Source organism: Chaetodon trifascialis, chromosome 20 (genome assembly GCF_039877785.1).
Source record: "Chaetodon trifascialis isolate fChaTrf1 chromosome 20, fChaTrf1.hap1, whole genome shotgun sequence".
Classification (NCBI taxonomy): Eukaryota; Metazoa; Chordata; class Actinopteri; order Chaetodontiformes; family Chaetodontidae; genus Chaetodon; species Chaetodon trifascialis.
The window spans coordinates 18,361,745-18,389,651 of record NC_092075.1 but is presented as its reverse complement, the minus strand read 5'-3'; the positions used below and the strand labels follow the sequence as shown (position 1 = coordinate 18,389,651).

At 42.6% G+C, this 27,907-nt stretch overlaps 1 protein-coding gene across 7 annotated transcripts; it reads left to right on the top strand.

Moving 5' to 3' along the window:
* Window positions 1-247: 247 nt before the first annotated feature.
* Window positions 248-26,008, top strand: tjp2a (tight junction protein 2a (zona occludens 2)). Of its 7 annotated transcripts, XM_070988584.1 has the most exons (26): window positions 249-352; window positions 4,378-4,507; window positions 11,141-11,194; window positions 14,658-14,782; window positions 15,078-15,180; window positions 15,447-16,239; window positions 16,609-16,712; window positions 17,192-17,345; window positions 18,689-18,800; window positions 19,477-19,607; window positions 19,706-19,790; window positions 19,941-20,091; window positions 20,565-20,673; window positions 21,057-21,276; window positions 21,552-21,739; window positions 21,850-21,945; window positions 22,121-22,200; window positions 22,283-22,497; window positions 22,617-22,713; window positions 22,857-23,081; window positions 23,197-23,301; window positions 24,389-24,595; window positions 24,801-24,815; window positions 25,030-25,107; window positions 25,527-25,612; window positions 25,723-26,008. In XM_070988584.1, the coding sequence occupies exons 1-26, from the start codon at window positions 273-275 to the stop codon at window positions 25,877-25,879; spliced, it is 3,900 nt and encodes a 1,299-aa protein (XP_070844685.1). In that variant the 5' UTR covers window positions 249-272; the 3' UTR covers window positions 25,880-26,008. The 7 variants fall into 7 exon arrangements, 6 of the variants coding, with proteins under 6 accessions (XP_070844685.1, XP_070844686.1, XP_070844688.1 ...); XR_011603405.1 differs by lacking the exon at window positions 25,723-26,008 and having other exon boundaries at window positions 248-352; window positions 24,801-24,825; XM_070988585.1 differs by lacking the exon at window positions 24,801-24,815.
* The last annotated feature ends 1,899 nt before the right edge of the window (window positions 26,009-27,907 follow it).

The window sequence follows — 27,907 nt, the reverse complement described above, 5'->3', positions numbered from 1 at the left end:
TAGCCACGCCAGGGGGACCTCGCCACTCCGGGTGCCGAAGTGGTGGCTCGTTGTCATGGAGAAACTGATGCGCTGAGGTGACAAGAGAGGACAAGTTTGCAGTCTTGACGATGCGGACAGAGATGACCCAACACGGAGTTGCTGGATTTGCTTGTGGTGTTGCACTTTGTTGGGAGATGAGCGATGGGAGTGTAGCAGCGGTCAGGGCAGTGTGGTGTGTGTGATGCCGTCGCTGAATTAAGAAGATGAAGTTTAAGAAGTTTATCACGATCATGCAGGCGGCCATGGGGATTGTGCCGCTGAACAAACGGGAGCTCCTGCCACCCGGCAGGAAACTGTGGAGGCCCCCAGGGTGAGTTAGATCACTGCGTGTGTCTGTGTCATTACCTTTAACATGCATACAGAGCTTGTGCATAGTAGTAGTAAACTGCGTGATGTGACAGCGGCTGCAGCTGTTTATGTCTAACAGACCCATTTCTGAATCCTGATAATGTTTCTGAAATATGGCTATCCTCTCGTGTTTAACTCAGGGAAGCAACAGATGGATTTTGGTGGAACGTAATAAGTGAACTGTGACATTTCACTGAGACGAGATTTTGACTTTCTGTCAGTACAGTGGAGTTAAATGGTATTTGGTTCATGGGCCTCACAGCATTGACAAATGACATCACCCGCAGTCTTTCCAGAAACAATGTCTGAGTCATTGTGGCTAATCCAGGGTAGTAGAGGCACAAAGCTCAGACACGGACATCTCCAAACCTAAAATAAAAACCAAGCAATCTGCATTGCTATGTACGAAGTAGATAAAAAAATAGATTTTGATTGCCCTCTTTTGATGGTGGACTGACTTCATCAAAAGAAATGATCATTAGATCCTTCTTATACATTTGAAAAGATAAAGATTTCCACAATGTATGTAACTGACTGCTTTGAATATGGGGAGGCACCACGTTTCTGAGATTTCATTTGTGTACTCTGCTGTGTGTTACACCTGCATTATTTTTGTCAGAGGACGTACTTGTTTATACAGTATATATCACAGCCAGACTCATTTTACTGCATGTACTGTATTTCTTGAGCTCATATGGTTCATGTACATGTTGTAGCTGCATTAACTCACGGTATATTTTGTATATGGGGTTGTTAATTTGGGTTGCTGAGAGTCATTGTCAATTCGATGATCTTAACTTGATCAAGCCCTGAGGCAGCAGATGAGCCCCAAACCATGACATTACCACCGCCATATCTTACAGTAGGTATGAGGTCCTTCTGGACTCTGGTTTTCGCCAAGCATGTCTCAGGGTGTTGTGGCCAAACAACTCTCATACCTCTATCTTTGACTCATCTGTCCAGAACACCGTCCTTCCCCAAATAATCACTGGCAAACTTTAGCCTTTTGCTGGGCTGGCCTGGACAAGTTGGCTGTACTTTGAAATCTTCTTTTTTTGTGTATGATCTTCTGAACAGTTGAACCATTCAGTTTCTTAAAGCCCTTGCCAGACTTCTACATGTCTACGACCTTTTCTTTTAGGTCCTCAGAGAACTCCTTGGATTTTAGTATTATGACAGCACTTCAAAAACAAAGCACCATCTAGATGTCTCAGGCTTAAATGAGACAGAATTGTCCACTTAAGTCTATAATGATGATCTAATAATTTGCACCTGATCTGGCACACCTGATTTTGATGTTATATCATATACTGTCATGATGGGAGTCCACTGAAAGGCACTGATAGGCTTTATTATTTAATTGTTGCCCAACTCACACTCAAATGAGCATTTACAGTAAGTGACATTAGTTTAGTGAATTGCATCACCTGTAAGGCAGGTAAGGTGCAATCCTTTATAGCTCAGTGTGACTGAGTAGAATCCTAATTACAGCTGAATGAACTGAGGTTTGGTCTCAATAGGGTTGGCAATTTTTTGAAAATACTAGTGTCAATACAGCATGTGAGTTTTGGTCCTGCTGTTATCTCAGATTGGTCTTGAGACTGTATTTATAATCTCTATGAACAGATAAGATTTTGGTATCTGAAGTGTTCTGGTTTCTGTTTGTAGTCTGTTTGTAGTCCAGGTGGTATTGACCAATCCCATTTCAGTGGCCTTAGATTTTTTTTTTTTTTTTTTTTTTGGTAAACTGGCTACTTGAGAAGCAATCCAGTCCCAGATGTTTTCCCTCACCCCCAATCTTGTGTCCATTCAATTTGCTGATCGGGCTATAAAAAGTGGCTGGTACATAGCACAGGAAGTCTTTGCCCGGATAACCGTTATACAGATATCCAGATATACACTGGCTACATGGGAAGCCCCGAAACATTGGCCCGACAGCTGTCCTCAGACTACAGCTGATGGGTTGGAGAAAGCCTGCATTACGAACTGTGGGAGTGGACTTTAAAATGTGTTAACCAGGCAGGCTGGGGCTAGTTAAGTTTAGGGGCTAGTTTTAGCATGTAGGATTTGGAGCTTGACTCATACTAGAGACTAAAAGTCACCACAAATCAGCCTCTTGCTGCTCGGATTTTAACATTTTTTTATGTTTCTTATGAATCTGCCAACTTCATGAGAGTGTATTCCTAAATGTCTTGAGTAAACCTTTATGAGTTGGAGTGAAAAGAGTTAATTATTGAACTGCTTCAGGTGATACCAAGCCCATCCTCATTTCACTGAACCTACAAGTCTGTACTTAATGTGTAAGGAGCCGGAGGTTTAGTCATGTAGAGGCACCACAGTATGTGACAGTCGTCTGAATGGATCGGATACTTCATTTCTGACTCGCTGCCATGAAGTGGAGAAAGAAAAAAAGTTGTTTCAGCTCCATGGCAAACACCACATGTTGAGGCATGTTTTCAGCAATCAGGTCAGAGATGCTGTTCTTGAAGTGAGACTGCAGATTATAGTATTATAGTCACTAATATCAGTGTGAGCTTGGGCTGCTTTGGCTTTACTCACAGCCATACATGGATGGCTTAGTTCCAAGAAACGGGGTATTTTATTCACCATTAAAGCTCAGCTTTTTTGTCATCTGATCCTTGTGGTCCTTGAAATATGTGGTATATATGTCCTTAGCAATCACGGTTTTAGTCATTGTTCTAACTGTTGCAAAGAATTATATAGTTAGTATATAGTTAATGTGTGTGTGTGTGTGTATATATATATATATATATATATATATATATATATATACCAGCTGTACCTTGTGTTTAGTGCTAATTAGAACATTTCATCACAGTGGTGAACATGTTAAACATTACCTGTTCAAACATCAGCAGGTTAACACTGTTAAAATGAGCATGTTATTCTTGTTTACATAAGCATTTGGCTCAAAGCATGGTTGTGCTTAATTACAGCTTCACAGAGCTGCTAGCACATAATATTTTATGACATTTTACTCTGTAAGAAAGAGTAAGAAAGAGTCTATATGGCTGAATTTGAACTCTAAGGACTCATGAACTTTACCATTATAAATGAACACTTTTCAATGCATGCTGTAAAATGTGTTCTTTACATCCAGGCGGCCATTTTTCCCCATTGATTTCCATACAGTACGAAAATAAATTTGATGACTCCTGACACCTGCTACAAATGAGTAATACATCCCAGTGATTCAGTCTTTGTCAAAGTTTTAGCTTTAAATGGCAGTGAAGCTTCAAGGACAGATTGGTTTGAAAAGTCTGCACTGCAGATTTTTACTAAAAATTGCTCTTGCATTACTAAACTCAAACGAGTTCCCAGAGCCTACTTATTCATTTTCATCCTCTACAAGCTTTCATGGAAGCCGGTGGAGGCCTTTGAGGCAGACCATTCAGAAAGCTTACAGATGTAGCTGTGATGTTAATAATGCACGATCTCCAGTAAAATGGGCTAAAACATGTCACTGGTATGGACTTGGCAAGCAGGTGAAAAAAAGGATATTGAAATGCTTGTTTTAGTTTACTTTTGTGCCAAAGTCTTTGCCCAAATCTGCACTTAGAGTGGAAGACCAGTGATTCGGTGGTCCTCTTTCATAAAGTTGGGGGACTCACAGGAGATGGATTAGAAAAAAAAAGGTTCAAAACTGAAGCAGCAGAGGCTGAGACATGCTCACTAGACCTGAGTGCACTGAACACTGCATCCTACATTTCCTATAATGCAGCCGGGCAGTGTCTTTCCTGAGACCCTTTCTGCCATCTTTCAAACAACTTGTAACTCAACTTTCTCTCAAACATTTATTTGTTTATGTTGAGTAGTGCTTAACGTGGTGAGTAAACTAACCTTTATGTCTAACCTTAGCTTTAATAATTATAGAGCTACAACTACAACTGAAGTGTGTGTGTGTGTGTGTGTGTGTGTGTGTGTGTGTGTGTGTGTGTGTGTGTGTGTTTCTCTCTGTGTGCACAGGGACCAGCCTGGCTCTGACCAGACCAGCACTGACCTGCTCAAGTCCAGCCGCAAGTTCCGCTGGTCCAGAGAAGCCCAGTACTTGTACCTACGCCGCCTCTCTTCACGCAGCTACTCGGCTATTATGATGGTACGTTGCATACATGACGCCTACACTGGAGGGTTTTTTTTTTGGAGTGATGTAGAGTCTGCTTTGCTGCCGACTTTCTCCAGACTGCGTGGACCTGTTGACACCCGATTGCGTGTTTTAGGGTTCAAACTCAGCATGTCTGCATTCATTCTTCATCAGCTTTGAATATGTAAATAAATATTAGCATATGCTGTCGACTTTGTAGTTTGAAATCCAGTCACATAGAAGCATGAGGCAGCTTTATTTATGGTGTAAATTCTTTTTGCACACCCTCACCCTTTTCATGCTCTTGGGTAATGTGTTTCTCGCTGGTTAAAAATTTCACGAATTTTAATCAAATGAAACTCTTTAACTAATTCCATTATTGGATAAGAAGAGAAATGCATGCATCCATTGTTTTTTTGTTTTTTTTCTTAAGTTAATCCAAAAATAGTTTGTGAACTGCAAACAAGGCTGTCTCTCTCCTGACAGGCTGATGGTTTGGATATATGAGGTATAGTGAGTCAGTGTTTCCCAGACCTCTTTCCTTATTTGAATGCAGCTACGCTTTAGTGAGCCCTCCTGTATCCAGGATGATGATTAACCAGAGAGGCATGTCATGTCCCGGAAGCTTCATTGTTTTAATGACTTGGTCACACAAATTATTCAGGCCAGTGAGGCTGTTTTGCATTGGGATGGCCTATTTTAAGGCATATTCCACATATTTCAGTTTATGTGAAATGTGGTGATTTTACTTGATTGACCTTAATTTTTCTGACATGTAGTTGTCTTTTCTTCACTCTTAAGGCATGGCTGCTCCAAAGTTAAACACTGTGGATAAAGTGTTGTCCTTTTTTCTGGCAGAAAGGCTTTTATCATTTGTTAAAATGGTGGCTGTTGAAAGGAAACAGTTACATTTTACGTGGTATTAGGGATTTTGGACATTTACAGGGTCAGCTGGCATTCTTATCTGTGATTTGTCTCGTGCTGATAAAATGCCAGATAAGGGCAGGCTTGGATGGATTGAGGGGATAGTGTTACACACACACACACACACACACACACACACACACACACACACACACACACACACACACACACACACACACACACACAGAGAAACAACAGTAGGTTATTGTGGGAGAGCAGCACATGGTTGCCTAGTTGTTCCACACCTTGGCTTCAGCTGCTCACATATAAGAGCCTTACATTTTTTCTTTCTTTAGCTCTTTATGGCTAAACCTGAGTCCACATACATTTGTGTTGTTTTGGTTTAGGGCTGTTTTTTGTGGTTTGGCTTCCTTAGTTCCAGCGAAAGTAAACATTAAAGCTTTAGTTCAGTGATAATTTAAACAGTGCCCTGCAACTTAGTTGCATCAGTCTGTAGAAGGTCCTTTCCCATTTCATCATAACGATGCTTGATGGTAAAGGCTCATGCACACCTTCAGTTTGTTGTAGACAGGTGGATAGGATGGGCATAAAGAAATGCTTTTCTCAGTTTGGTGTGCGAGAACATGACAGACCTGCACAGAGCCTTGACCTCAGCCTCATCCTGTATCTTTTGGATGAACTGCTGCAATGGCTGAACAGGTGGAGAATTAAGAGAAAAAGAAAAAAAAAAAGAAACTTTTTTTTTAAATTTATTGGTGGTATTGGATGCTTAGGACTATAATGTATGGGTTTCTTTTTTCTTTCTTTTTTTTGCGTTGTTATCTTTAATCCTGTGTTTTTAGTATTCTAAAAACACTAACCTTATATTGTTTATGTTTATTTTTTAAGTATATGCTGTCCAAAAATATGTTTTTTACACCCTGAAATGCACTTCCAATGAATGTGCTCAAACGCTTGTTTAAAGTGCTTGTCTTTCTCTGAAGTGTGCTCTGCAGTTTGCTGTATGAAATGTGTTTTTGTGCTGTCTGTCTGGGAGCCTCACAGCAGGCTCCCTAAAAATCAATGGGAATTTTGGACGGAGCCATTTCAGCGGTATCACAGGTGCTATCCTCCTCCACACATGTACCTATAATGTTAGCCCCGATTAGTTATTAGTGATAACAAATACATTTTTGCTCATATATGAACAAAGTTGAATTTAAAACATGTGGCTTTAGTTTGCTGTCATCCATCATAATTGTTTTTAAATGTAATCCGCACCTCTACCCCTGCTCTCAGTTGGTATAATCTGACCAAACTAGCAGTCGTCGGCGCTAATTTTTGCCGTGAATGACTAATCTTTATGTCTTTAGTAGGTGGTGGGCGACATTTAACGTAAAGTAGACCAGACTTTTACAATTTCTACACTTCGATACTATCGTTTCTGTAAAAGGGTGGCCCGCGGCCGACCAGAAACATTTCAGTAGTTATAGTTTTTTGTTTTAATCTTTAGTACCAGTCCCGGACAGTTCAAAGTGCGTGATGCCAGTTAACGGAGGGGGGCTGCTCTCTCTGGGCAGATATGCGACTCAGTATTTCACCGTAAGTAACCTCCATAGCTTCATTCAAAGTGTCCATAAACACCAAAGATGTCAGATAAGAGCACTGATACACTCCTGTATCAGCCTGTTGATGTAATGCGTCGTAGAGAAGTTATTCATGACTCCCTTTTTGAAGCCTGTTGCATCCTGCTGCACCTGCTCATAGCTGTCAGATACTTTCATTAATGGTTAGTTTACTCAGTAGAAGCACTTTTAAAGTCATTAAAACTTGTTTTAACAGTTACTGTTATTGATATTGATATTTCTACCATTCCTGTATTAGGTCGCCTGGTCTCATTTACACACCGCTTAACGGTGTTTGTCAAAACAACGTTTGGCTTCCCTTTTGTTTTTTTAATTAACGTTATCCGGTTCCAGGAGAAACAATAAACAGTACTTCGGTTCATAGTACATTACAAAGTACAAACTAGGCTACAAATGTTATTGTAAATGATTTTATTTTAAAAATGAATTGTGTGAGTTGCTGATGTATTGCTCGTCTTGTGCCTCGCGGTGTAACTCGGCGGTGTCTCCAGCAGGGGGCACACTTGTTCAACCTTGCTGTTGTCAGTACACAGAAACACTGAAGCTGTCAGACTGCTGCTAGACAGTTTGTTGGGCAGCTTTGACTTGAAAATTATTTACACTAACGTCCCCGTCAAAAAAGTTGCAGATTCCTCTCTGGCAAATAGATACCAAACAAAAAGTCCAGACTTCATTTTTCTATTTGGCTGAAGCCAAAGATTTATAGTTGCACAGCTAAAATCTGGCTTTCTTCCTCTGAGGACTGAAGTTTGGTAAGAAAACAAAAATGGAGTCATTTATTTCATTATTGTACCTGCTATGACTATTTAAGCATCTCATGTTTTATTTAATATTTCCATTTACTCGCTGTCTTGTATTGGTACTGAAAAACTTCTGCAGTACCATCTTTACTTGAGACCTGAGCTCAGACAGTTGGATTATTAATTGATTAGTTTACAGAGACTTCATTATGAACAATTTGAAAGATAAATCATTTGTGTTTTTCAAGGAATAATATCTAATGTTATCCATTTCCAGCATATTCTGTTTGAGGATTTGCTCCTTTTCTGCATTTAATGTTATTGTAACCTTACGATTTGTGCAATAAATAATTCAAATTGTTTGTTGCAGAAAATAAGACAGCTATAGATATAGTTTTGGCCATATTTTGACATTTTATTGACTAAACGAGCGGTGAATTAAAAAAAATCAATAGATTAAATGATAATAGAAAAATAATATGCATTTTATTTGCAGCTCTACTGAGTACCAAGACTGAAGACTATTTGGCATAAAAGCTTTTTTATGTGAAGAAATGAAAAGCAAAAGAGGAAAATTATCTGAAAATACATTTATACTGTGGACATGCTTTTAGTTTTTTTTGGTCTTATTCAGTAATTCATCTCAAAATCCCCAAAATATATCTCTTCACCCACGAGAACCACCAGATACAAAGAAAACAAATACCAGCTGGGATTTTCTATAATATTGTAATCACAGAGACTTTATTTGAATGCAGTTGTACATGTCTGTTTTTGAAAAGAGTCGACTCCTTCTCTAAATAATTTGCTCTCAAAGTCACGTCCTGCGAGGATGACCCAGTATTTCAGCCTCCCTCCTCATTAGTGGGAAAGTGTTTGTGTTTTGTTACGCAATAGCCAACACTCAGGAGGCTACGACTTATCCGGCAGGCTTCCTGCAAGCATCCGTCACAATCGTATCGCATATTGCAAGGAGACGCTCCGATTAAAACTGGTTTGGCGTTGCTCCAGGCACTTTAATTGGCTGCTTCTGCATCATTTATCTGACTTTCATGAGTTTCTTCTGTCCAAACATGCACGAGTAGTCTCTGCTGCAGGTTTTTGTTTGTTTGTTTTTGGCCTCTCGGGTGGAACGGGATGTCAAATAAACAAAAACAGGAATTAGTGCTTCTTAGTGCTTCTTTTGTTTATCGATACAACACATTTTTCACCCTGGTTGAAAATAAGTACTCTACAATAAACACTTCACCTGCCTCAGTCCGCACACACAACCCTGACAGTTACATGGTGTCAGATTTGAAAAGTGCGATAGTTTTTTCTGTTGTAGCTTGATATTTAGCGTGACAGAGACAGAAACTAGAAATGTGTGTTGATGGAAAAAATTTATTTATGCAATATTAGAAATTCAGATTTTTGTTTGAGCCTCCAGATGCAACAAGACCATTTATATATTGAAAATAATTGTGCTTCTCAAATGACTATCATTTCAACCCTGTCGTGCTCTGAGGAGAAGTCACTGGTTTCAAGAAAATTGTGGGAGCAGATTCTTTTCCCCCTTGGTTTGATGAGTTTAAGATGAAATCCCTAATGGACATTTCAGAAGGCTCTGCCAAAACAACCATCATCTCTCTGTCTTTTCTCTGGAGTCTACAGAGCCGCTGTGTTCGTCCTGTTTTCATTTAGACAGTCCTATCGGCTCTCTGCAGCCTCCCTGCTGCTGCTGCTGGTCATCTGGTTTGCTCCTGCGGGCCAGAAGATCAAAAAAGTGGGTTATGATGGTCGAGCTGCCAGCTCGAGTCGTGCCCCCGTTTCACTAAGCCTGGGCATGAGATGTCAGCGCCACACAGATTTCACTTTCCACTTTAGTTACCAAAAAAACACCCCCAACAACTTCAAATCCCAGCCATTGTGCTGTCACACACTCCAATTTGCACTCTGCGCACGTTTAGTGTTTGTCTTTGGTGATGTGTGAGTCACCTCTGAAACTTTGATGAGTGTCTAATACATCTCAGGGTGCGATCACACATCAAACCCAAAATGTGGAGTGAGATTTGTAGTTATGTGTATGGATGAACACACCGCGTGCCCGTGCAGGAGTTGGTGTGTATGCATGTTTATACTGTCTGCAGACGGTGGGATTTGTGCTGAATGTAGGCCAGCAGAATCCCTCTTACGTCAAAGGCAGGCAGGCGGGCAGATGCAGGAAGAGAGCTGCTGGTGGTTGTGCAGCTGTGACCATGGAGGAGGCTGTGGCGCACATCAGTCTGCCAGAGCACCGCTGGCGGTGAACAGGGAGAGACGCAGATAGGAAGAGACGGAGAGCGCCAGCGATGAAGACCGTCCTCAGCCTGCACAGGAAATGGGCTCATGCGGTCAAGACCATACGTATCCTTCAGGGACTCGTGAGTGCGATTCTGTACCGTGGTTCAAATTTGATCAGATCTGTGGCAGGCTGCTGGACCTGACCAGTCCTGTTCTTCTTTTATAGACCTGAGTGTTTGGAGAAATGGGTTAAGTTGAGTTGAGTCAAGTTTGGTTTGGATATGAGGGATCCAGAATTGCAGAAAAGTGGCGTCAGCTGTTATTAAATGATGATTTGGGATCAAAATGAGTGAAGGTGTTTTCAAAGGGAAACGGCTGATGTAAGTAGACAAAGTCAAACCTGATTTAAAGGTACGTGTGTGAAGAGAAGCTAAGGTATGATCAGGGTCTCTGGTCACTGGAAATCAACTTTCACTTGGTTGTAAATGATGGAATACTTCTGACAAAAGTTAGTTTGTACTTTATTAGGACTGATTAGATTATTTATTGGTCACTTAACAGGAGATTAATTACATCAATTAAGTTTGTTTAGTTTAAAAGATAAAAATCTGTGTTTCATTTTCCCAAATGCAAAGATTTGCTTGTTTTCTCTGTATTATATGATTTCATACCTTTTGGGGTTTTTGACTCTGTCGTACAACAAAACCAAGTTCAGGACATCAGTTTGGGCTCTGTAATTTCTCGCTAGTCTTCACAGATTAATCATGAATAGTTAGGTGAAGCCCCAGACTTGAGGTTTAGCGGGTGTGTATCTTCTGCTTGACTTAGTTAACCTGTTGGTGGTTTCATGGGGAGTCTGTCAGAAGAAGTACTCTCATCCTGAGTTATTTTAAGTGCTTGTTAAAGAAAGCTAACTTGTGTTTAATGTTCTCATGGATATTTGATAAACCACAGAAGTTTCTAGCTGAACTTGTAAACAGGCCAGCAGAGGCCTGTCATTGTTCTCCTGGGAGCTCCTGGTTGTGTAACGACAGCAAAGGCTAATGAACTGGCTTTGTTGTTACATCACGTAATACATTATTAATCTGTTCAGTGAAATGAAACTACCCATGGTAATCTTCCCTTTCTCTCCACAGAACCCGGTCATGGAGGAGACCGTGTGGGAGCAGTACACCGTGACCCTGCAGAGGGTGAGTCCATCTGCACCGCAGCACACCAGGCCTCATCTCATTTACACTGTTTCCATTTTCACCGTAAATCCAGGCTGTTATGCCCGGCGCTTCACAGGGACGGCATTTAAATGATTAGTTTGACATGTTGACATCAGCTAATAGTTCAGAGAGTATAGAGCACCCACGTCATAGATGTGACAGACATTTCCCTGTCTGCTGACTGAGATCCAGAATAAACCAACCATGTCATTTTTTTTATCTACGTCTGTATATAACTATGATGAATGTAGTGGAGCATTTAGCCACTAAATAGCCATGTGTTTCCCCCAAGAGCTGCTGAAGAGCGATTCTCTTTTGGACAATAATATGTTTGCTCAATGGGCAAATATTAAGGCACCGTTTGCTTACAAGTTTGCCATAGCATCAACTTTACGAGGTGGTAATATGTAGCATTGAGTGAGGCGCTAATTAAAATTTCCAGTTCTTGCATGTTATGGCTCTCATATAATGTCATATACTTTTTGAGAGCAAACCCCCTTTTTCTATTCAGAGTTATAATTAAAGGGACGTATATTATTTAAAGTTAGAATATATGGCCTACTGATGAAAGTATTTGTTTATTTGTTGTATTACAAACTGGATGTCTAGTGTCATCCCTAGATAAAATGCTTTATTAAGTTACTGCTATTTTAAACCGAACATTTCCTGCAGCTTCACATTAAAAGCGTTTAAATGGCGAGGCACAAGTTGATGTTTATTATGAAGCAGTCACAGGAAATGCAATGTTTGTCAGTGAGATCAGCGCCGGCTGCTATCATTCATTAAAAATGAGTCTACAAAACAAGACAACGGTCATTTTCGGCAACTGCAACTTCTCTCTGCAGAGTCCTGCCATGTGCAGCATAGAATCAGATCACGGTTGCTCACAAAAAAGGCCAATTATTGCCAGATTTGTTTATTAATGTGAGAATAGTTTGTTTTGCTGCCCCCAGAGTCCTGCCGTATTAAAATGCATTTGTTGTTACCACCAGAAACTACAGATATTTCCAAATCTTTGAAATTCCCACTTAATCAAAGAGGCCAAAGTTCTCAAATGTTCAGTATTATCTGAACATAAGCAGCTATACAAGAGCTTTGCCTGAATAACACACAGTCTAAAATGGCAAAGTTAAGGATTTAAACCATGAACTATTTGATCCAATAAGTACATAAGATTACAGATCTGACCGCTCAGTGCCAGCTTTTGGTTAGAACAATTTAAGTTGTCTGCACTGCTGACACATTGGAGTTAATAGTAGAAATAATCACTTGTTCATTCATGTAACATCTCTGTGATTCACGGCTTTAATGCTTTGTTAAATGTGTCACTTTTCGCCACCAGCCAAGCCAACCAGCCTCTACGCTGTGGTTCACGTTAAACACGTGTACGACTGTGTGAGCAGACCAAACCAGTTGAGCTTAGGTAATCATCACGATGAGCTCATTGTCTCGTGCTAAGGTTCACTGAAGCCAGAAAAGCAGATTTAGTGCTGAAAGGTCCTCTGCTGCGGGCTGTGACCCCCGACTCTCCCATTCTCCACAGCCAGCTGTCACACTCCGCTCTGTACATCGACTTTTCATTCCCAGCTACCATTTGTTAACTGAGCAGCATTTTTAGATATGTTGTCTACTGCTGCCTCTCACCCCGTTTAAGGAAAATTAGCATCTGTAAAAGTCTGAGACCTCCTCGACATTCACAGTAATACGGATGCCATAAAATAATATTAATCTGTTAATATGCGACATTCAGCCAAATGTCTAATTTGTATCTGCAAAAGGTGCATATTTCACTACAACAGACAAGAGGTACCATCACAAAAGACAGCAAAATATAGTGTTATTAGTTACAGCAGGCACAAAACAGACAAAATCACAAAGTACACAAGGTAAACAACATTAAGCATCATATACAGCAGATGGGTTAATGAACTGTGGGTTTTAATGTGTTTTCTGAACAAACAGATAAACTTCTCTTGTTCATAAATATGTGTGCTGTACGGTCAGATAACCAAATGCATAATGAAAACAAACATGGAGGAGAGGTGCACTTTGAATCCTGCCACTGCAAGGCTTGACATGACAATGTCACACTGCTGTTTTTATGGAACACCTTCCTTTCAATCATTGAAAGTCACATTCAGCAATGAAAAGAGAAGCAGAAAACGTTGTCAACATTACACAATCACCTCACTTCAAAATCAGCACGTGTCATATTTGAATAATCATACAGTTAAGAGGAAGTGGCAGCAGGTCAGAGCCACTCTCTCACTGGCTTTATTAAGAGGGCATCTCACGCACGCACGCACACACACACACACACACACACACACACACACACATAAATATAGAAAGGAAAACAAACAAAAATATAGAAATATAACACAGTGACACATTTCCTTGGATTTTATTGTTTTTGCTGTCATTTTGAAAACCCTTTTACAACAATTTGATGATTTTCCTGGTTTCATCTTTGCTGACAAACTATTTGTGTGGTATTTATTCATTTAATTATGTTTTTGCTTTGTTTTTTGGTTGTACTTTCTGGCCTCTCGGGCTCATAAAACCTTTTCAAAAATCTGATCATGTCAAACATGCTTTGTTGTCAAGTGGAAAACAAAGCTCAGATCAGGAATCGTTGACATTTTGGAGACATCTGACAGCAACAATCTTTATTTATTTCAAGCATTTGATTCCTCATCAAACATAATTCTTGTTTATTAAAGATGTCGTCATGTCTCATCCCACTGTGTTCATCTTTGCTCTGTTTGTTTCTCTGCTCGCACTTTCTCCCTCCCTCTGCCTCCACGGCCATCTGCTAGAGACGGAGGGAAGTGGTGAATTGTAGGGGTTTTTTTAAGTACAGATGGAAGGGAGGGGATAAAGAGACGGGGTCATCAAATCTCTGACCTAATCTCATCTGGGCAAACTGGAGCAGCGGCAGGTAGACTCATTCAGAGCTGAAACCAAAGCAGCGAGGAGCCTTTAAAACGTGTGCACGTTAGCATACACTGCACACTTTTTCCAAGGAGTGATTTTAATTTACAGACACTCACACTCATTCACGCTCAGGGACATCATGAAGCCAAGGATTAGCAATGTTGGTAATCACACACGATACGCAAAGAAGATGGACATGCAGGCGCTGAACTGCTGCACAGTCGTACATGATTCCAGTATGTACAACTGTAATCACAATCCAAGTCAAAATCTCTTTAATCGCAATGCACCATACACATATACAGCCATGATAATACAGTGTGAGCCGACATACACCACAGGGATTACAGGACCTCTCTCTCTCTCTCTCTCTCTCTCTCTCTCACACACACACACACACACACACACACACACACACACACACACACACACACACACACACAGTGGCTCAGGATGGATGGAGACTCCACATGATTTACCTGTTTTCTTCTTCTTCCCTTCTCAGGATCCAAAGATGGGCTTTGGAATCGCAGTGTCAGGGGGAAGGGACAACCCGAATGAGGAAAGTGGCGAGACGTCCATTGTGGTGTCCGACGTCCTGCAGGGGGGACCTGCTGACGGCTTGTTGTTGTGCGTACTGTTGTTGGTCATAATTTCGGTCATCACTTATACACGACTGTGGACAGATAGGACAGATACCGTCTCAGGCTTTGCTTTAACACATCTTTTGTTTTGGCCATCACATCACCTAGCAAATATCTGAACAGAGACAACAAGGTGTTTCAGTTGTCACTTTGGGTTCATATGAAAATATACAATCATGTATAAAAGTTAGATCTTTATTTTTGGAAAGAGCATTCACATTCAGCAGCCGGAGAATGCCTTGATTAACTAACCTTGCTCACGTCTGTGTGTTTGACTTCAGTGAGAATGACCGAGTGGTGCAGGTGAACGCCATCCCCATGGACGGGGCCATCCATTCCTTCGCTGTCCAGACCCTCAGGAAGTGTGGCAAAGTAGCAAAAGTTGTAAGTCGAGCTTTTGATTTGCTGTTTGAACCTTTCGTATTGGAAGCGTGTTCTTTTAAGTTGCATACTATGTGATTACGATGTGGGTTTGAAATGTAGTCACATTTATTGATCTTCCTCTCTCTACTGGTATTTTCTCTCTGTCTCTTTAACATTTTCTCTAAAAAAAAAAAAAAGGCTACAAACACAGAAATAGAATCTGTAAAATGACGTTTATTGACTTATTTATTTGTTTTCAATGAAAATGTCTTTGTCTCTCTAAACAGACAGTGAAGAGGCCCAGGAAAGTCCCAGTCAATCTGCTGAACCGCCCCCCGTCACCTGATGACAGAGTCTTCAACAATGACTATAATGAAGATTACAACTACGAGCAGGACCGCCGCAGTGTGTACAGCGGGCGGAGTGGAGGTGGGAGGGATCACAGCCTGGAGAGGGAGCGAGGTGGAGGAGGCTATATGGACTCTGGCTACCAAACACGTGAGCGTGACTATGACAGGGACTATGACCGTCGGGAACGCGGCAGGAGCATGGAGAGGGACCTGAGCCCGGACCGCCAGTACAGGAGAGACGGCAGCAGAGGTCGCACTTTGGACAGAGAGCGCAGCCCGGATCGCCCCTACAGGAGCGAGCACATGCTCGCCCGCGACTTCAGCCCGGACAGAAGGTACCGCAGCGAGCGCGCATTAGATCGAGACCACAGTCCCGATCGGCGCTACCGCAGCGAGCGAGCCCTCGACCGGGAGTACAGCCCAGACAGGCGCTACCGCAGCGAGCGAATGCTGGACCGCACCAACAGCCCAGACCTACGCCACAGACATGACAGCCGCAGCCCGGCTCGAGGCCGCGGGCGTGACCACAGCTTCGAACGAGGACGTGACCGCATCCCCAGCGACCCAAGGAAGTACGACGAGCCACTGAAGCGGAGTGGGAGCAGAGACCGTCTGGACCGCTCACCGTCACCCGCAGCCATGCCCATCCCTCTGGCCCGCCCCGCCAGGGACCTGGAGCCACTGGAGAAACCTTTGAATGTGCTGCTGCTGAAGAACCGGCCCAACGAGGGTGAGAAACTAACAAATGTTGTTATCGGGTACTACTGTTGGAGTCACAAAATGTTTTGTTTGGTGCTTTTTGGAAGAAGTAATGTTGTTATGAAACGTACTGAGGCCATTTAACACTGAGATTGGTTCATTCCATCATTTCACAGTAGGTGACGCCAACTAGAGCACAAAACATTACCTCTAATGAAGACGTGGTGGGAAATGCTGAGCCGACCTTTGATAGAGCTTACCTCTACAGAGTACAGAAATGAATCTCAGTTTATCCTTAAACTAATCAGAGGAGAGTTAGGAATGATAAATGTAGGTAGTATAGCCTGTTTCTGTGTTGGTACTGTACAGAGAAGATCATTTCATTTACCATCTTTTCCAGAGTATGGCCTTCGTCTGGGCAGTCAGCTCTTCATCAAAGAGATGACCAACACTGGACTTGCTAGCAGAGACGGGAACCTGCAAGAAGGAGACATTATATTAAAGGTGAGGTCAAGGTTTAAAAGCTTCATGTCATAATAGGATTGCCAATAATTATTAGTCTCATTACTGATAAATATATTTTAGTTCCGTCAAAAATTGTGAAAACTGCCAATAACAAGTTTCCAGAGGCCTAAGGCATGTAGTCCTCGCATTCAAGAAGCCTGAATGACGTAAATATTTTATGTTTTTACTTTATAAGTGACTCATTCTATCATTAAAATTGCTTTTGATAATTTTCCCCTTGCTGCTGTGGCCTCTGTGGCTCAACTCAAATGTGTGGTGGCGAGGTTAGTCATTTCGGATGCTCTGTATCTCATCTGAAGAATAAATCAACAGAAGGGAAGATTTATCACTTGTTTTGATTGAAGTGTCAAGCCTGTCTCACAGTGTTTTAGTATGACTACTCTCCCTTTCTCCTTACTGTTTGAATACATAACACAGCGCTCATCCTGTTGCATCGTTGCACCTTCTCTCTCTGTCAGATTAACGGCACGGTGACAGAAAACCTGTCTCTCAGCGACGCGGGGAAGCTGATCGAGAAGTCTCGTGGGAAGCTCCAGCTGGTAGTGCAGAGAGACAGACGGCAGGTGCTGATCCGCGTCCCTCCAATGGTGGACAGCGACTCAGAGCTCGATGGTGAGAGACACTTGAAACTGAAAAGCAGCAGGTCCTATCCAGTGTAAAGGCAAACCTGGCGAGTGGCCGCCATCATCATCATCATATATAAACCCACCGCGTGTCAACTTCACATGAATCAACTGTGGAAATGTTGTTGTTGTTGTTGTTGTACTTGTCCACCAATCCTGTTTTCCCTTCATGAAATAAAAGTTTTACTCACACATCAGTATTTAGTATTATTTGAATATTCAACCTTAATGAATATTTAATACATATACATATTTTACAAAGTAGTACTAGCACTATGAGCTAACAGATTCACCAAACTGTCACCATTATTCCCCCACCAATGATTACTCACTCCTTTATACCTGTTTTTAATGTCACATGACCAGATGGCATGCTGTGATTGGTCAGGACCAATCTAGATAAGTGGTGTGAGTGGATTGTTCACTGACCAAATGTTTGCAGGGAGGAGGGGGGGATAGCCAGAAGACTTGTGACCCACTTTGTCTGGTTTTGGGCCTCTGTCTGTGTGTGTGTGTGTGTGTGTGTGTGTGTGTGTGTGTGTGTGTGTGTGTGTGTGTGTGTGTGTGTGTGTGTGTGTGTGTGTGTGTGTGTGAGTGTGAGTGAGTGAGAGAGAGAGAGAGAGAGAGAGAGAGAGAGAGAGAGAGAGAGAGAGAGAATGTGTTGTGCATGTGTGGAAGCGCTCACTCACCTCAGGCAGAGTGATCTAATCTCCCATCATAATCCTACTATTGGATATGACAGAATTTCATTATGTTAAGGTTGGCACCGCAGCGTCCCCCTCTGTAACGATCTCTGAGAACAATAGGGTGTGATTATGTGCGTGAGTGAGGATTTTCAGCCCTGCGAGATTCAAATCACCTGAAGTGCATCTGCCTCATTTGCTTTGTAGTGATGTTGCCATGCTTCATCACACCCCTGCCACGCTCAACAGCAGCGACAAGCAGTCTCTTTTTCCAAGCTTTAAGTTTCAATGTCCTGTTAAGTTTCAGTTCTTTGTCATGATCAAGATCCTCAGAGCTGCTAATACATATAGTTAACTGGGTAGACTCCAGTTTGTGTTGTGATGTGACCTTCATTTGTGCGGCACCTGTGTGTGTATGTGTGTGTGTTTGTGCCTGTCGCTGCTTCCATGACCTGAGGGCCCTCTGAATCGTATTAAAGCTACGTTATGCAATTCAAAGGATACCAGCACATCAAGGGGAAATTAAACATTTTACTCTTCCTCACACATTTTTACTCTTTATTCCCTGAACATGAAAACAGAACAGAACCATAGGACTGCACGGACAGCTTATGATATTCGTCAACCTGGTTGTTTCTGTGTGTTACAGATATTTCGGAGATCGAGTCGTACCGCTCCTACTCGCCACAGGATGACAGGCGGGGCCACCACTCTGACCTCTCCTCCCACTCCTCCAATGAGAGGCTTAGAGATAAGCCAAGGTAAGATGCCATTAAATACAGAGCCAAAGACAGGAATTACTTAACGCACCTTTCTTGCGGTCAGGAGCTACAGAAATTGTAACCGCATCCATCAACAATTAATCCAGCTACTAAGATATCCCCAGAGATTTTATGGTCTGTGGGTTGTAAAATGCATCAGAAAATCTGGATAATGCAGGATTATGTAGATTTATGCTTCATGAAGCTTAAACAATCCATCACATTAAATCAACGTGGAGGAATTTTTCTGCATCGACTAACGTTTGACTTGGTCTGTACGTTTGTTCTTCGTCAGCCTTTTTGCCTTTATCATGGTCGACATGACAGAAGCTCTCAGGGGTCGGCTTTGAGGGTTGTTGAGGGATGACATGCAACAAAGGTGCCCATGTGTTTTGTGGTCACCAGAATGTCCAATCAGAGATCAGACATATTCTAGTTTGACTCACAGGAAGAAAGCTAAAGGTAGAAGCCTGCTATTGGCTGACCATTCCAGTCTGTCTCTTCCCCTTCTGCTGTGCATGTTACCGCTCATAGTTCTTTTGAGTTGGGAAGCAATAACAGCCTTTAAGCTAGCAAGGTAGATTTGGATTGTGCATTAATGCAAGTCTGCCTGGCTCTTTTGCTTTGTCTGGAAATGCAAGATGAGACTGATTGCTTGAATTTGTGATATCACCAGAGAGGACCCACCCAACAGGCTGGCAAAAATGGGCGCCATGCCAACACCATTCAGAGGTTCCGACAGAGTTGTAGAAGACACGCCCCCTTTGCAGGCAGAGAGGGAGGAGCCACGATCAGAAACGCCACCAGGTAAACACCTGTGTCCTTCTGAATATGTAAAGATCTGATCATTCTTCAGTTTTAAATTGACGAAAATAAACATGTTTTATTACTTCCTGTTTCTGCAGCACCAGCAGTCACTGTCGCCCCAAAGGTTCACGCTCCTCCTAAGGTGCCAATGAAACCCAGCATAGAGGACCAGGAAGTATATGGGTCAGTGTAGCCAATTGATATTCAGGGTGTTTGACCACACATCTTTCTGTTCGGCTCTGTCTGGGCTCTTAAGCCAGTGAGCCACAGTTAGAACTGTATATGCCAGTTTTCTGTGGCTATGTATAATGAAATCTCACTTTCATCGTCCAGGCCAAACACAGTGATGGTGCGCTTCCTGAAAGGCGACAGCGTGGGTCTGAGGCTGGCGGGGGGGAATGATGTCGGGATCTTCATCGCGGGTGTTCAGGAGGACAGTGCAGCTGAGCAGGAGGGGCTCCGCACAGGAGACCAGATCATGAAGGTGCGACTTCTTTTATTCCATCTACTGGTCATGCATTTAAGTGTGGTATATTCTAATTTAGGGCTGCACGGTGGCGCAGCAGGTAGTGCGCGTGCCTCACAGCACGAAGGTTGCCGGTTCGATCCCCGGGTCAGGCGGGGCCTTTCTGTGTGAAGTTTGCATGTTCTTCCCGTGCATGCGTGGGTTCTCTCCGGGTACTCCGGCTTCCTCCCACAGACCAAAAACATGCTCATTAGGTTAATTGGTGACTCTAAATTGTCCGTAGGTGTGAGTGTGAGTGTGAATGGTTGTTTGTCCTTGCATGTGGCCCTGCAATCGGCTGGCGACCGGTTCAGGGTGTACCCCGCCTCTCGCCCATTGTAGCTGGGACAGGCTCCAGCCCCCCGCAACCCCGAAAGGGATAGGCGGTATAGATAATGGATGGATGGATATTCTAATTTAATGGTAATTCTTGTCTGTTTTGTCCATTTCAGGTGAACAACGTGGACTTCAGAGGCATGGTGCGTGAGGATGCTGTCCTCTACCTCCTGGAGATTCCCAAAGGAGAAGATGTGACCATTCTTGCTCAAAGCAAGCCTGAAGGTATATAGATAATGTCTGCTAATAAAACTAACACAAATATTTATTGTTATTTTTTGTTCAGATACTGAGTTGGTGACACTAATCTTGGGTGTCCACCTTGAAACTGTGCTGATTGTGTAGATCTTTTGTGCTGCCAGGTTGAAAATGTGTGTGAAGCATCCACCTTTTAACAGTTTATAGCTTCTGTGCAGCAACATCCATATTTGAAGCACCATAAACTCATTGGTTCTACTGATAATTAACTATTATTAAAATTCTTCGAAGTCTTCACAACATGTATTATATGAGTCTGGACAGACAAGGATGTAAACCGCAACTGGATGGTGGAGGCATACAACCATAGTTGACAGTAATTCTAATTATCTATTTATTTTCTGTTTCAGTGTACAAGGACATTTTAGCATCTGGCAGAGGCGACTCTTTCTTCATCAGGACCCACTTTGAGTATGAGAAGGAGGCTCCTCAGAGCCTTCCTTTCACCAGAGGAGAGATCTTCAAAGTGACAGACACGCTTTATGATGGCAAACTGGGCAACTGGCTGGCAATCCGCTCTGACAAAGACAACCAGCTGCTGGAGAAAGGAATCATCCCAAACAAGAGCAGGTGTGTGCAGGGGCCGTGGTGGTGGTGGTGGTGGTTATGTATGTAGGGTTAAGTATTAAATTATTTGGTGTAGTATGTGTGTATCTGTGATGTCATGTGGCTTTGGAGCAGCTGAATCATCTGATCAGCTCTACAGTCCAGAATTACAAGGCTCTGCGTCATCAAGAGTCATTACAAACTGTGCAGTGTGGAAAATTAAGACTTTTGGGAAAAAATCTGAATTGTTAATTAGTCATTATACTAACTAAAGCATGTCCTTTTAATTTGTCTCACAGAGCAGAGCAAATGTCCAACGTCCAGAATGCTGCTCGGGCTGCATCAGGCAACGACAGGGGAGACTTCTGGAGGCTGAGAGGTCAAAGGGCAGCAAAGAAGAAAGACTTACGCAAGAGCAGAGAGGACCTGAGCGCAGCTCCAGTCGCCACGCGATTCCCCGCCTACGAGAGAGTGGTCTTACGTGAAGGTACCCACAACAGTTAGCAATTAGCCACTGAGCCGAAATCATTTTGGCTGTCCTGTGTCTTTCCTGTCTGCTTTTGACTGAATTTCTCTCCTGTTTACTGTTTCATTCAGCTGGTTTCAAGAGACCTGTGGTGATATTTGGGCCCATTTCCGATGCAGTGAATGAAAAACTGGCCAACGACATGCCGAATGACTTTGTCATCGCCAGTAAGTGCTGACATCATCACCTCCTCATCAAAGCTGTTTTAAATTATACTGAAGCACACTTTGTTTCACAGTGTTATGTAACATGGTGCACGTTGTGAATATTGAGGATATTTTAGGATGACAGATTATTGCACATTCACCTCATCCTGCTATGTGATTTTCTTTCCTCACTCAGAAACAGAGCCCAAGGATGCAGGAAGTGAGAAATCCTCGGGAGTGGTGAGGCTAAACACCATCAGGCAAATCATTGAACAGGTATGGTACACTGAAAAAAATGCTGCTTCGTGAAAACTCTGTCACATCATCTAACGTTAACCACCTTCTCCTCTTTCCTCAGGACCATCACGCTCTGCTGGATGTGACTCCCAAAGCCGTGGACACTCTGAACTACACCCAGTGGTATCCCATCGTCATCTTCCTGAACCCAGACAGCAAGCAGGGCATCAAGACCATGAGGAGCCGCCTCGTGCCCGGATCCACCCGCAGCGCACGCAAGTTGTACGAGCAGTCTGTCAAGCTGAGGAAGACCTGCTCACACCTTTTCACCGGTAGGTTTCACTCTGACTTACCCAAATTAGTCGGCTGATGTACGAAAAAGCTTTTTACACAATTTTTTTGCACATGACGGTACAGTAACAATGATGTTTGCTTGTTTGTGCGTGTTTAGCGAGTATCGACCTGAACTCGGCCAATGACGCGTGGTACGGCAGCGTGAAAGATTCCATTCGTGAGCAGCAGGACAGAGCGGTGTGGGTGTGTGAGGGCAAGGTGAGTCTTATTATCTGTGTGGATGAGACACTGCTGCTGTCAGCCATTTTTACATGAGTTTAATGGGCTCCAAGAAAAGACAGTAATGACACAAACACAAACACATCCAGCACTGAGTCTGTACTGTCACTTCCTCTCCTCAGTTGGATGGCTCAGAGGAGGACCTGGATCTCCATGACGACCGCATGTCCTACCTGTCGGCAATGAGCGCAGACTACCTGAGCATGGACAGTCGTCTGACCAGCGACTACGAAGACACAGCGGATGAGGGCGGGGCTTATACTGACAACGAGCTGGATGAACCGTTGGACGAGCCCCAACCAGTGTCGGCCATCAGTCGATCATCAGAGCCCGTACTGCCAGATGAGGTGCGAGCGCCCGCTGACACGTCTTCACTGCTGTATAGCGCATAGACTGGATATACCTACTAACTCTCTCCACTGTTGTGTTTGTGTGTGCGTGCGTGCCTGTGCATGTATGTAGAAGCCTCACCCTGAACCCCGGGCTCGTATGAGGAGGTCAGGGAGCAGAGAGATGCTGAACAGAGAGCCCAGCCCTCCCCCTTCTTTTGTCCCCGAGCCCCCGAAGGTGAGATCCTCCCCCTCCTTCCTCCCCAGAAGCCTCTTCCTCACGTCCCTAAATCTAAACTTTCCTGTCAGGGGGACAGAAAGATGCAATATACATATATCAGATAAAGTATAAAGTAATAAAATGAGGAAGGATGGTTAATAATAATAATAATAATAATAATAATAATAATAATAATAATAATAATAAAGGTAGTCAAACATGCATTATCTTAATGATAAAGTTAAGCAGATAAACAAATGACAGCATAAATATGAAATTATACAGAAGCAGACTGATTTGATGTGCATATTTCTTCAACTTCTTATTAAAGAGTCAATGTGATTTCAGGATTTATAATGAACCATTAACATTAACTGTTACTTGATTATTTTCCATTTACAGTTCCAGCGTTTGTTGATATTGTACCCAAAATAAAACAGTATATGTCACAACTGCAGCGTAGGAGCAACAGAATATCAAAAGCAGATGTATATTAAGGGAAAATATTAATCCAGGTTCAATTTAGAAAAAGTGAAACAATGTGTTGATCAATTGTGGTAACTCCGGTAAATGTACATTCATCGAGCTCACTTTCCTATCAAGCAGCGCTCCAGACAGGGTTGACTGATCTGTTCCATAATGTCTGAGCAGCAGATACTGCGTCCACATGATATTTCTTCACCTGCTTCCTTTGAGGAATATAAACATGTTTTTGCACAAAACCCCATTTTACATTTACAAAAAAAGGCCAAAGGTCTCAAAAATTGAGAGTAGCTGCTGCACAAAAACTTTGCCAAAATAAAATAGTGTAAAATTGCCAAATTTTGGATTTAAACATGAAATTATCTGATCTGATCAGAACTGAGTCAAACTGATAAAAGCTCAAACAGAGTTTCTTCTGTACCAGTTCTATTTTTACCTCACGTTACCCTTCAGTTCCATGTAAAGATGAACGTGGTTATTAGTTTGAATCCCTGCACTGGCCTTTAAGATGCATGGTCAAGTGCAGAAGCAGCAACTCACAAGTGTGAATCCGCGTTTTAATTTGAGGGAGCACAATGCTGAAGCTGTCCAAAACATCCTGAACAGTCTTCTGCCGTGACAGGTGCGGGTTCAGACTCGGACTGACTCATCACGGAGCTATGACTCACACTCCAGCAGCACCATCAGCAGCGACGCAGTGGGCGGAAACAAGCCGCCTCCCCCTCCGGTGGCCCTGAAGCCCAGCATCATCCGTCTGAACCAGCCGTCGGAGGAGCAGAGCCCGGAGAGGGAGGAGGAGGACCCCGCCAACAAGTCCTTCCTGGGCAAGGTTAGTGTCACCGTTACTTCTTTGTTTATTGCATGAGTAGTTCCTGTTGTGGCCTGTTAAATCTCACATTTGCCTTTTAAGGAATACTGTAACATTTTTCTTTAGACTTCTTCTCTAATGTTCAACACAGAGGCTTTGACTCAGTTGATGAGTAATTTTTATTCCTCTTTCTTCCTCCTTTGCTTTCATTGCTTCTATTTGATAGAAAATGGGTGACCAGGTAACTGAATGTGTGTGCATTCGTCTTGCCCTCCTTTTAAATCCGAGATGACTCATCATCCATCCTAATGGTGTTCTTCCATTTTCATTTATTTAATGATCACGCTGAAGTGCTTCATGTGACACTTTCATCTGAATCACGCCATGTGGATGTGCAGTGTCTGCTCTCACTCATCAACACTGGAGCGTCGTTAACATGAATGATTTTCTCTTAGATAAAAGCTTTTGAGAAGATGGACCACCTGGCGCGAGCTCAGAGGATGCTGGAGCTGCAGGAGGCAGAAAGCGCTCGAGTCAGTACTGTTTTTATTCATCAGAGCTGGAAGCAGTGACCCTTCATGTGGAGTGTAGCGGAGAGCAGAGCAGACCTGTAGACATTTAAAATATTCCATTTAAATCCTTTAAGGATACAGCCGGCTCACATTTTTTCATGGAGAGTTATTAGTTGCTGTAGTCATTCCTCCTGTCCCTACTGGCCCTTAAACAACAGGCAAACCAAGCACTCTTTCAGTGTACACATGGCATGTGAGCACTGTTTAAAGTAGACTTTGAAGAATACGAGCTTCTCCTTTAAGCAAACTGAGTCGGAGAAAGCTGCACAAACACTTGTAGCCTCATGGGGTCCGTGTAGAGTTAGCATGTCTTGCGGTGTTTTCTTAAATTTTGTATTAGTTCTGACATATCTGGGTCTGCTCTCCTTCTGTCCACACAGCTGGAAATCGCCCAGAAGCATCCAGACATCTATGCCGTCCCAGTTAAACTGCCAAAACCCAACCTGAACCGTCCTCAGCCAATAGGGTGAGAGCACCACTCTGTCTCAGATGCTCATTTGTTAAGATGTTACAGGTTAAGAGTTTTATGAAAGGAAAAGCTAAACTGCTGTATCATTGCTGTGTGTGTGTGATCAGTTCCAGCTCCAATCCCGAGCAGCATACTCCCTTCAGGCCACCGTACTCTGAGACCAGAGGACACGAGGACGACGAGGACGAGTACCGCAGGCAGTTGGCCGACCAGACCAAGAGAGGATACTACAATCCTCAGAAATACAAAGACACTGAGCTGTAACCGGGAAGTGATGTCATCACTGCACACAGCTGGATCCCTCCCATCATTGCTATGAACAGACAGCGTTTGTTGCCTTGGTGACAGCTGATGTAAACTCTCAGAACTTTGTTTGTAGTCCTGGAAAGATGTCAGTTTTCACACAGGTTTGATCCAGGCGACACAAAACGTTCCTCTGAAGAGTATTTGGCTCGTTTACATCACACCTAAACAAAAAAAAGGCTGATTTTTTTGACACACCTGATATTTCACTGTATATATTGTTTTTATGTGTCTGAAGGTTTTTGTTACAAGGTAGCTTTTAATTTTCCCCTATCACATTAACACGTAGCCCCAGTGTTGGTCTCTCACGTCTTACCATCGCAGTTCAGTCACTCAGCTGGTTTTTCTCAAAGATAAACACCCTGCGGTTTTTGAAAAGCAGGTTGTAAAACCACAGTTTTCTCAGTTTCTTTGGAAGGTATTAGCAGAATGCAGAAAGACTCTTCAACCATCCCGTGTGGTCACTGTTTCTTATGCATGTAGCCAGAGATGCCAGATTTTTTGGATCATTTTGTAGGAAGAAGAAAAACCTGAAAGGTGGTGTTGTGTGTAACATCAGAAAACTATGGAAAGTAACAACATCTGCTCATTGTTACGTACAAACTGAGCAAACAGCTGTTCCAGTGACCATGTTTGTTCGGTTAGGAAAGACTTGCGGCTGGGGAAATGGGTTACAAATCTTGATCTTCTTCACACAGCAAATTAAATAACTGTTCATGTGGGGGTTTAAAGAGTCTTTAAGGATTCTGGAAATACCTTTAGAACATCAGTAAGAGCTTTTAAACACAGGCAGGTATATATTTATCAGAAAAACAGACGCTCCTCTGTGACTGGAATGTAATGGTGAGATAGAAGACCCAATCTGGAGCCATGCTGCAACCAAACCATAGATACGGTGCTGTAGCCTGTAGCCTGTGTCCAGTATCCACACTGTTGGCTTTCACATCCTACTTGCGAGCAGTTTCGTGCATTTTTTGTGCACAGACAGTGTTGTAACTCTGCATCATGAGCTGGCTTGTTTCAGATCAGTGTGTCAGTTTGGGTTATACACTCTGTCAGCAGCTGCTCTGACGTCAAATATGTGTTAGTCTTCCTCTTTTTATCCCTCTCCTGCCAAGTCTTCTGTGATGTATGTATCATTGTATGACTCTACATTCCTGTTTTGTATGTACACTACACGTTAATATGTGTGCATTCTGGGAAGCAGCATATTTTCAAGTGCCTTGTAGCTCTGATGTTAGCTCAGAAAAAAAACTATCCACAGACAATTGTTACCATCTGCTGTTTCACTGAAATGGACCAAACAGAGAGTTAAAAACTGGATCTCTTCCCTACCTTTTCTGTATTGTCGACCTTGTGACAGATACACTTATCAACACTGACAATATTCAAGCTGTAGATTGAAGCAGCAGGACAGAAACACGTCGCTTTCATCAAAGGAATAATAGAGTTTAAGTTGCATACTTCTGAGATTTCAGAAAGATCTCATGGCTGCAACATCTGTATCATGATTAAAATATCTGCACTTCATGCAAATTACAACACGGGGAAATGTAATGCACTTCCATAAAGTGAGGAGGTTTGCAGGTGAAGCATTTGTGTTTGAGTCAGCCGGAGCAGATCGATGATGTCACAGATGTCGTGTCACGAATGCTCGATTGACGGTGTGAAGAACTATTAAGGCTCCAGTTAGATTTAACTGTGCAACAGAGCATAAAGCTGACTTTGCTGATGGTCTGTGTGTTTTACTTCCTGCTTTCAACCAGACGATCACATCGTTGTTGCATGTTTTCTTATTGAGCACACGCTGAACTCAGTCAAGTCTTTGTACACGGGAGTCTGAAATGTGGTGACGACAATCATGTTTGTTGATCAGTTTCTTTTAAATGTTAGTTTGTTAGTTTTTTTTTTTTAGTTTGTGATCTCCTTGGTGTCACAGGAAAAAGACTCAAATTCAATAAATAAATCTCTTTTTTACATTTTTTTTTT

Excerpts from the sequence above, each read along its gene's own strand:
- tjp2a (XM_070988584.1), top strand. The coding sequence starts at position 273 with ATGCAGGCGGCCATGGGGATTGTGCCGCTGAACAAACGGGAGCTCCTG. Across the intron at positions 16,240-16,608 it reads GAAGAACCGGCCCAACGAGG|AGTATGGCCTTCGTCTGGGC; the intron begins GTGAGAAACTAA and ends CATCTTTTCCAG. Across the intron at positions 19,608-19,705 it reads ACGATCAGAAACGCCACCAG|CACCAGCAGTCACTGTCGCC; the intron begins GTAAACACCTGT and ends CTGTTTCTGCAG.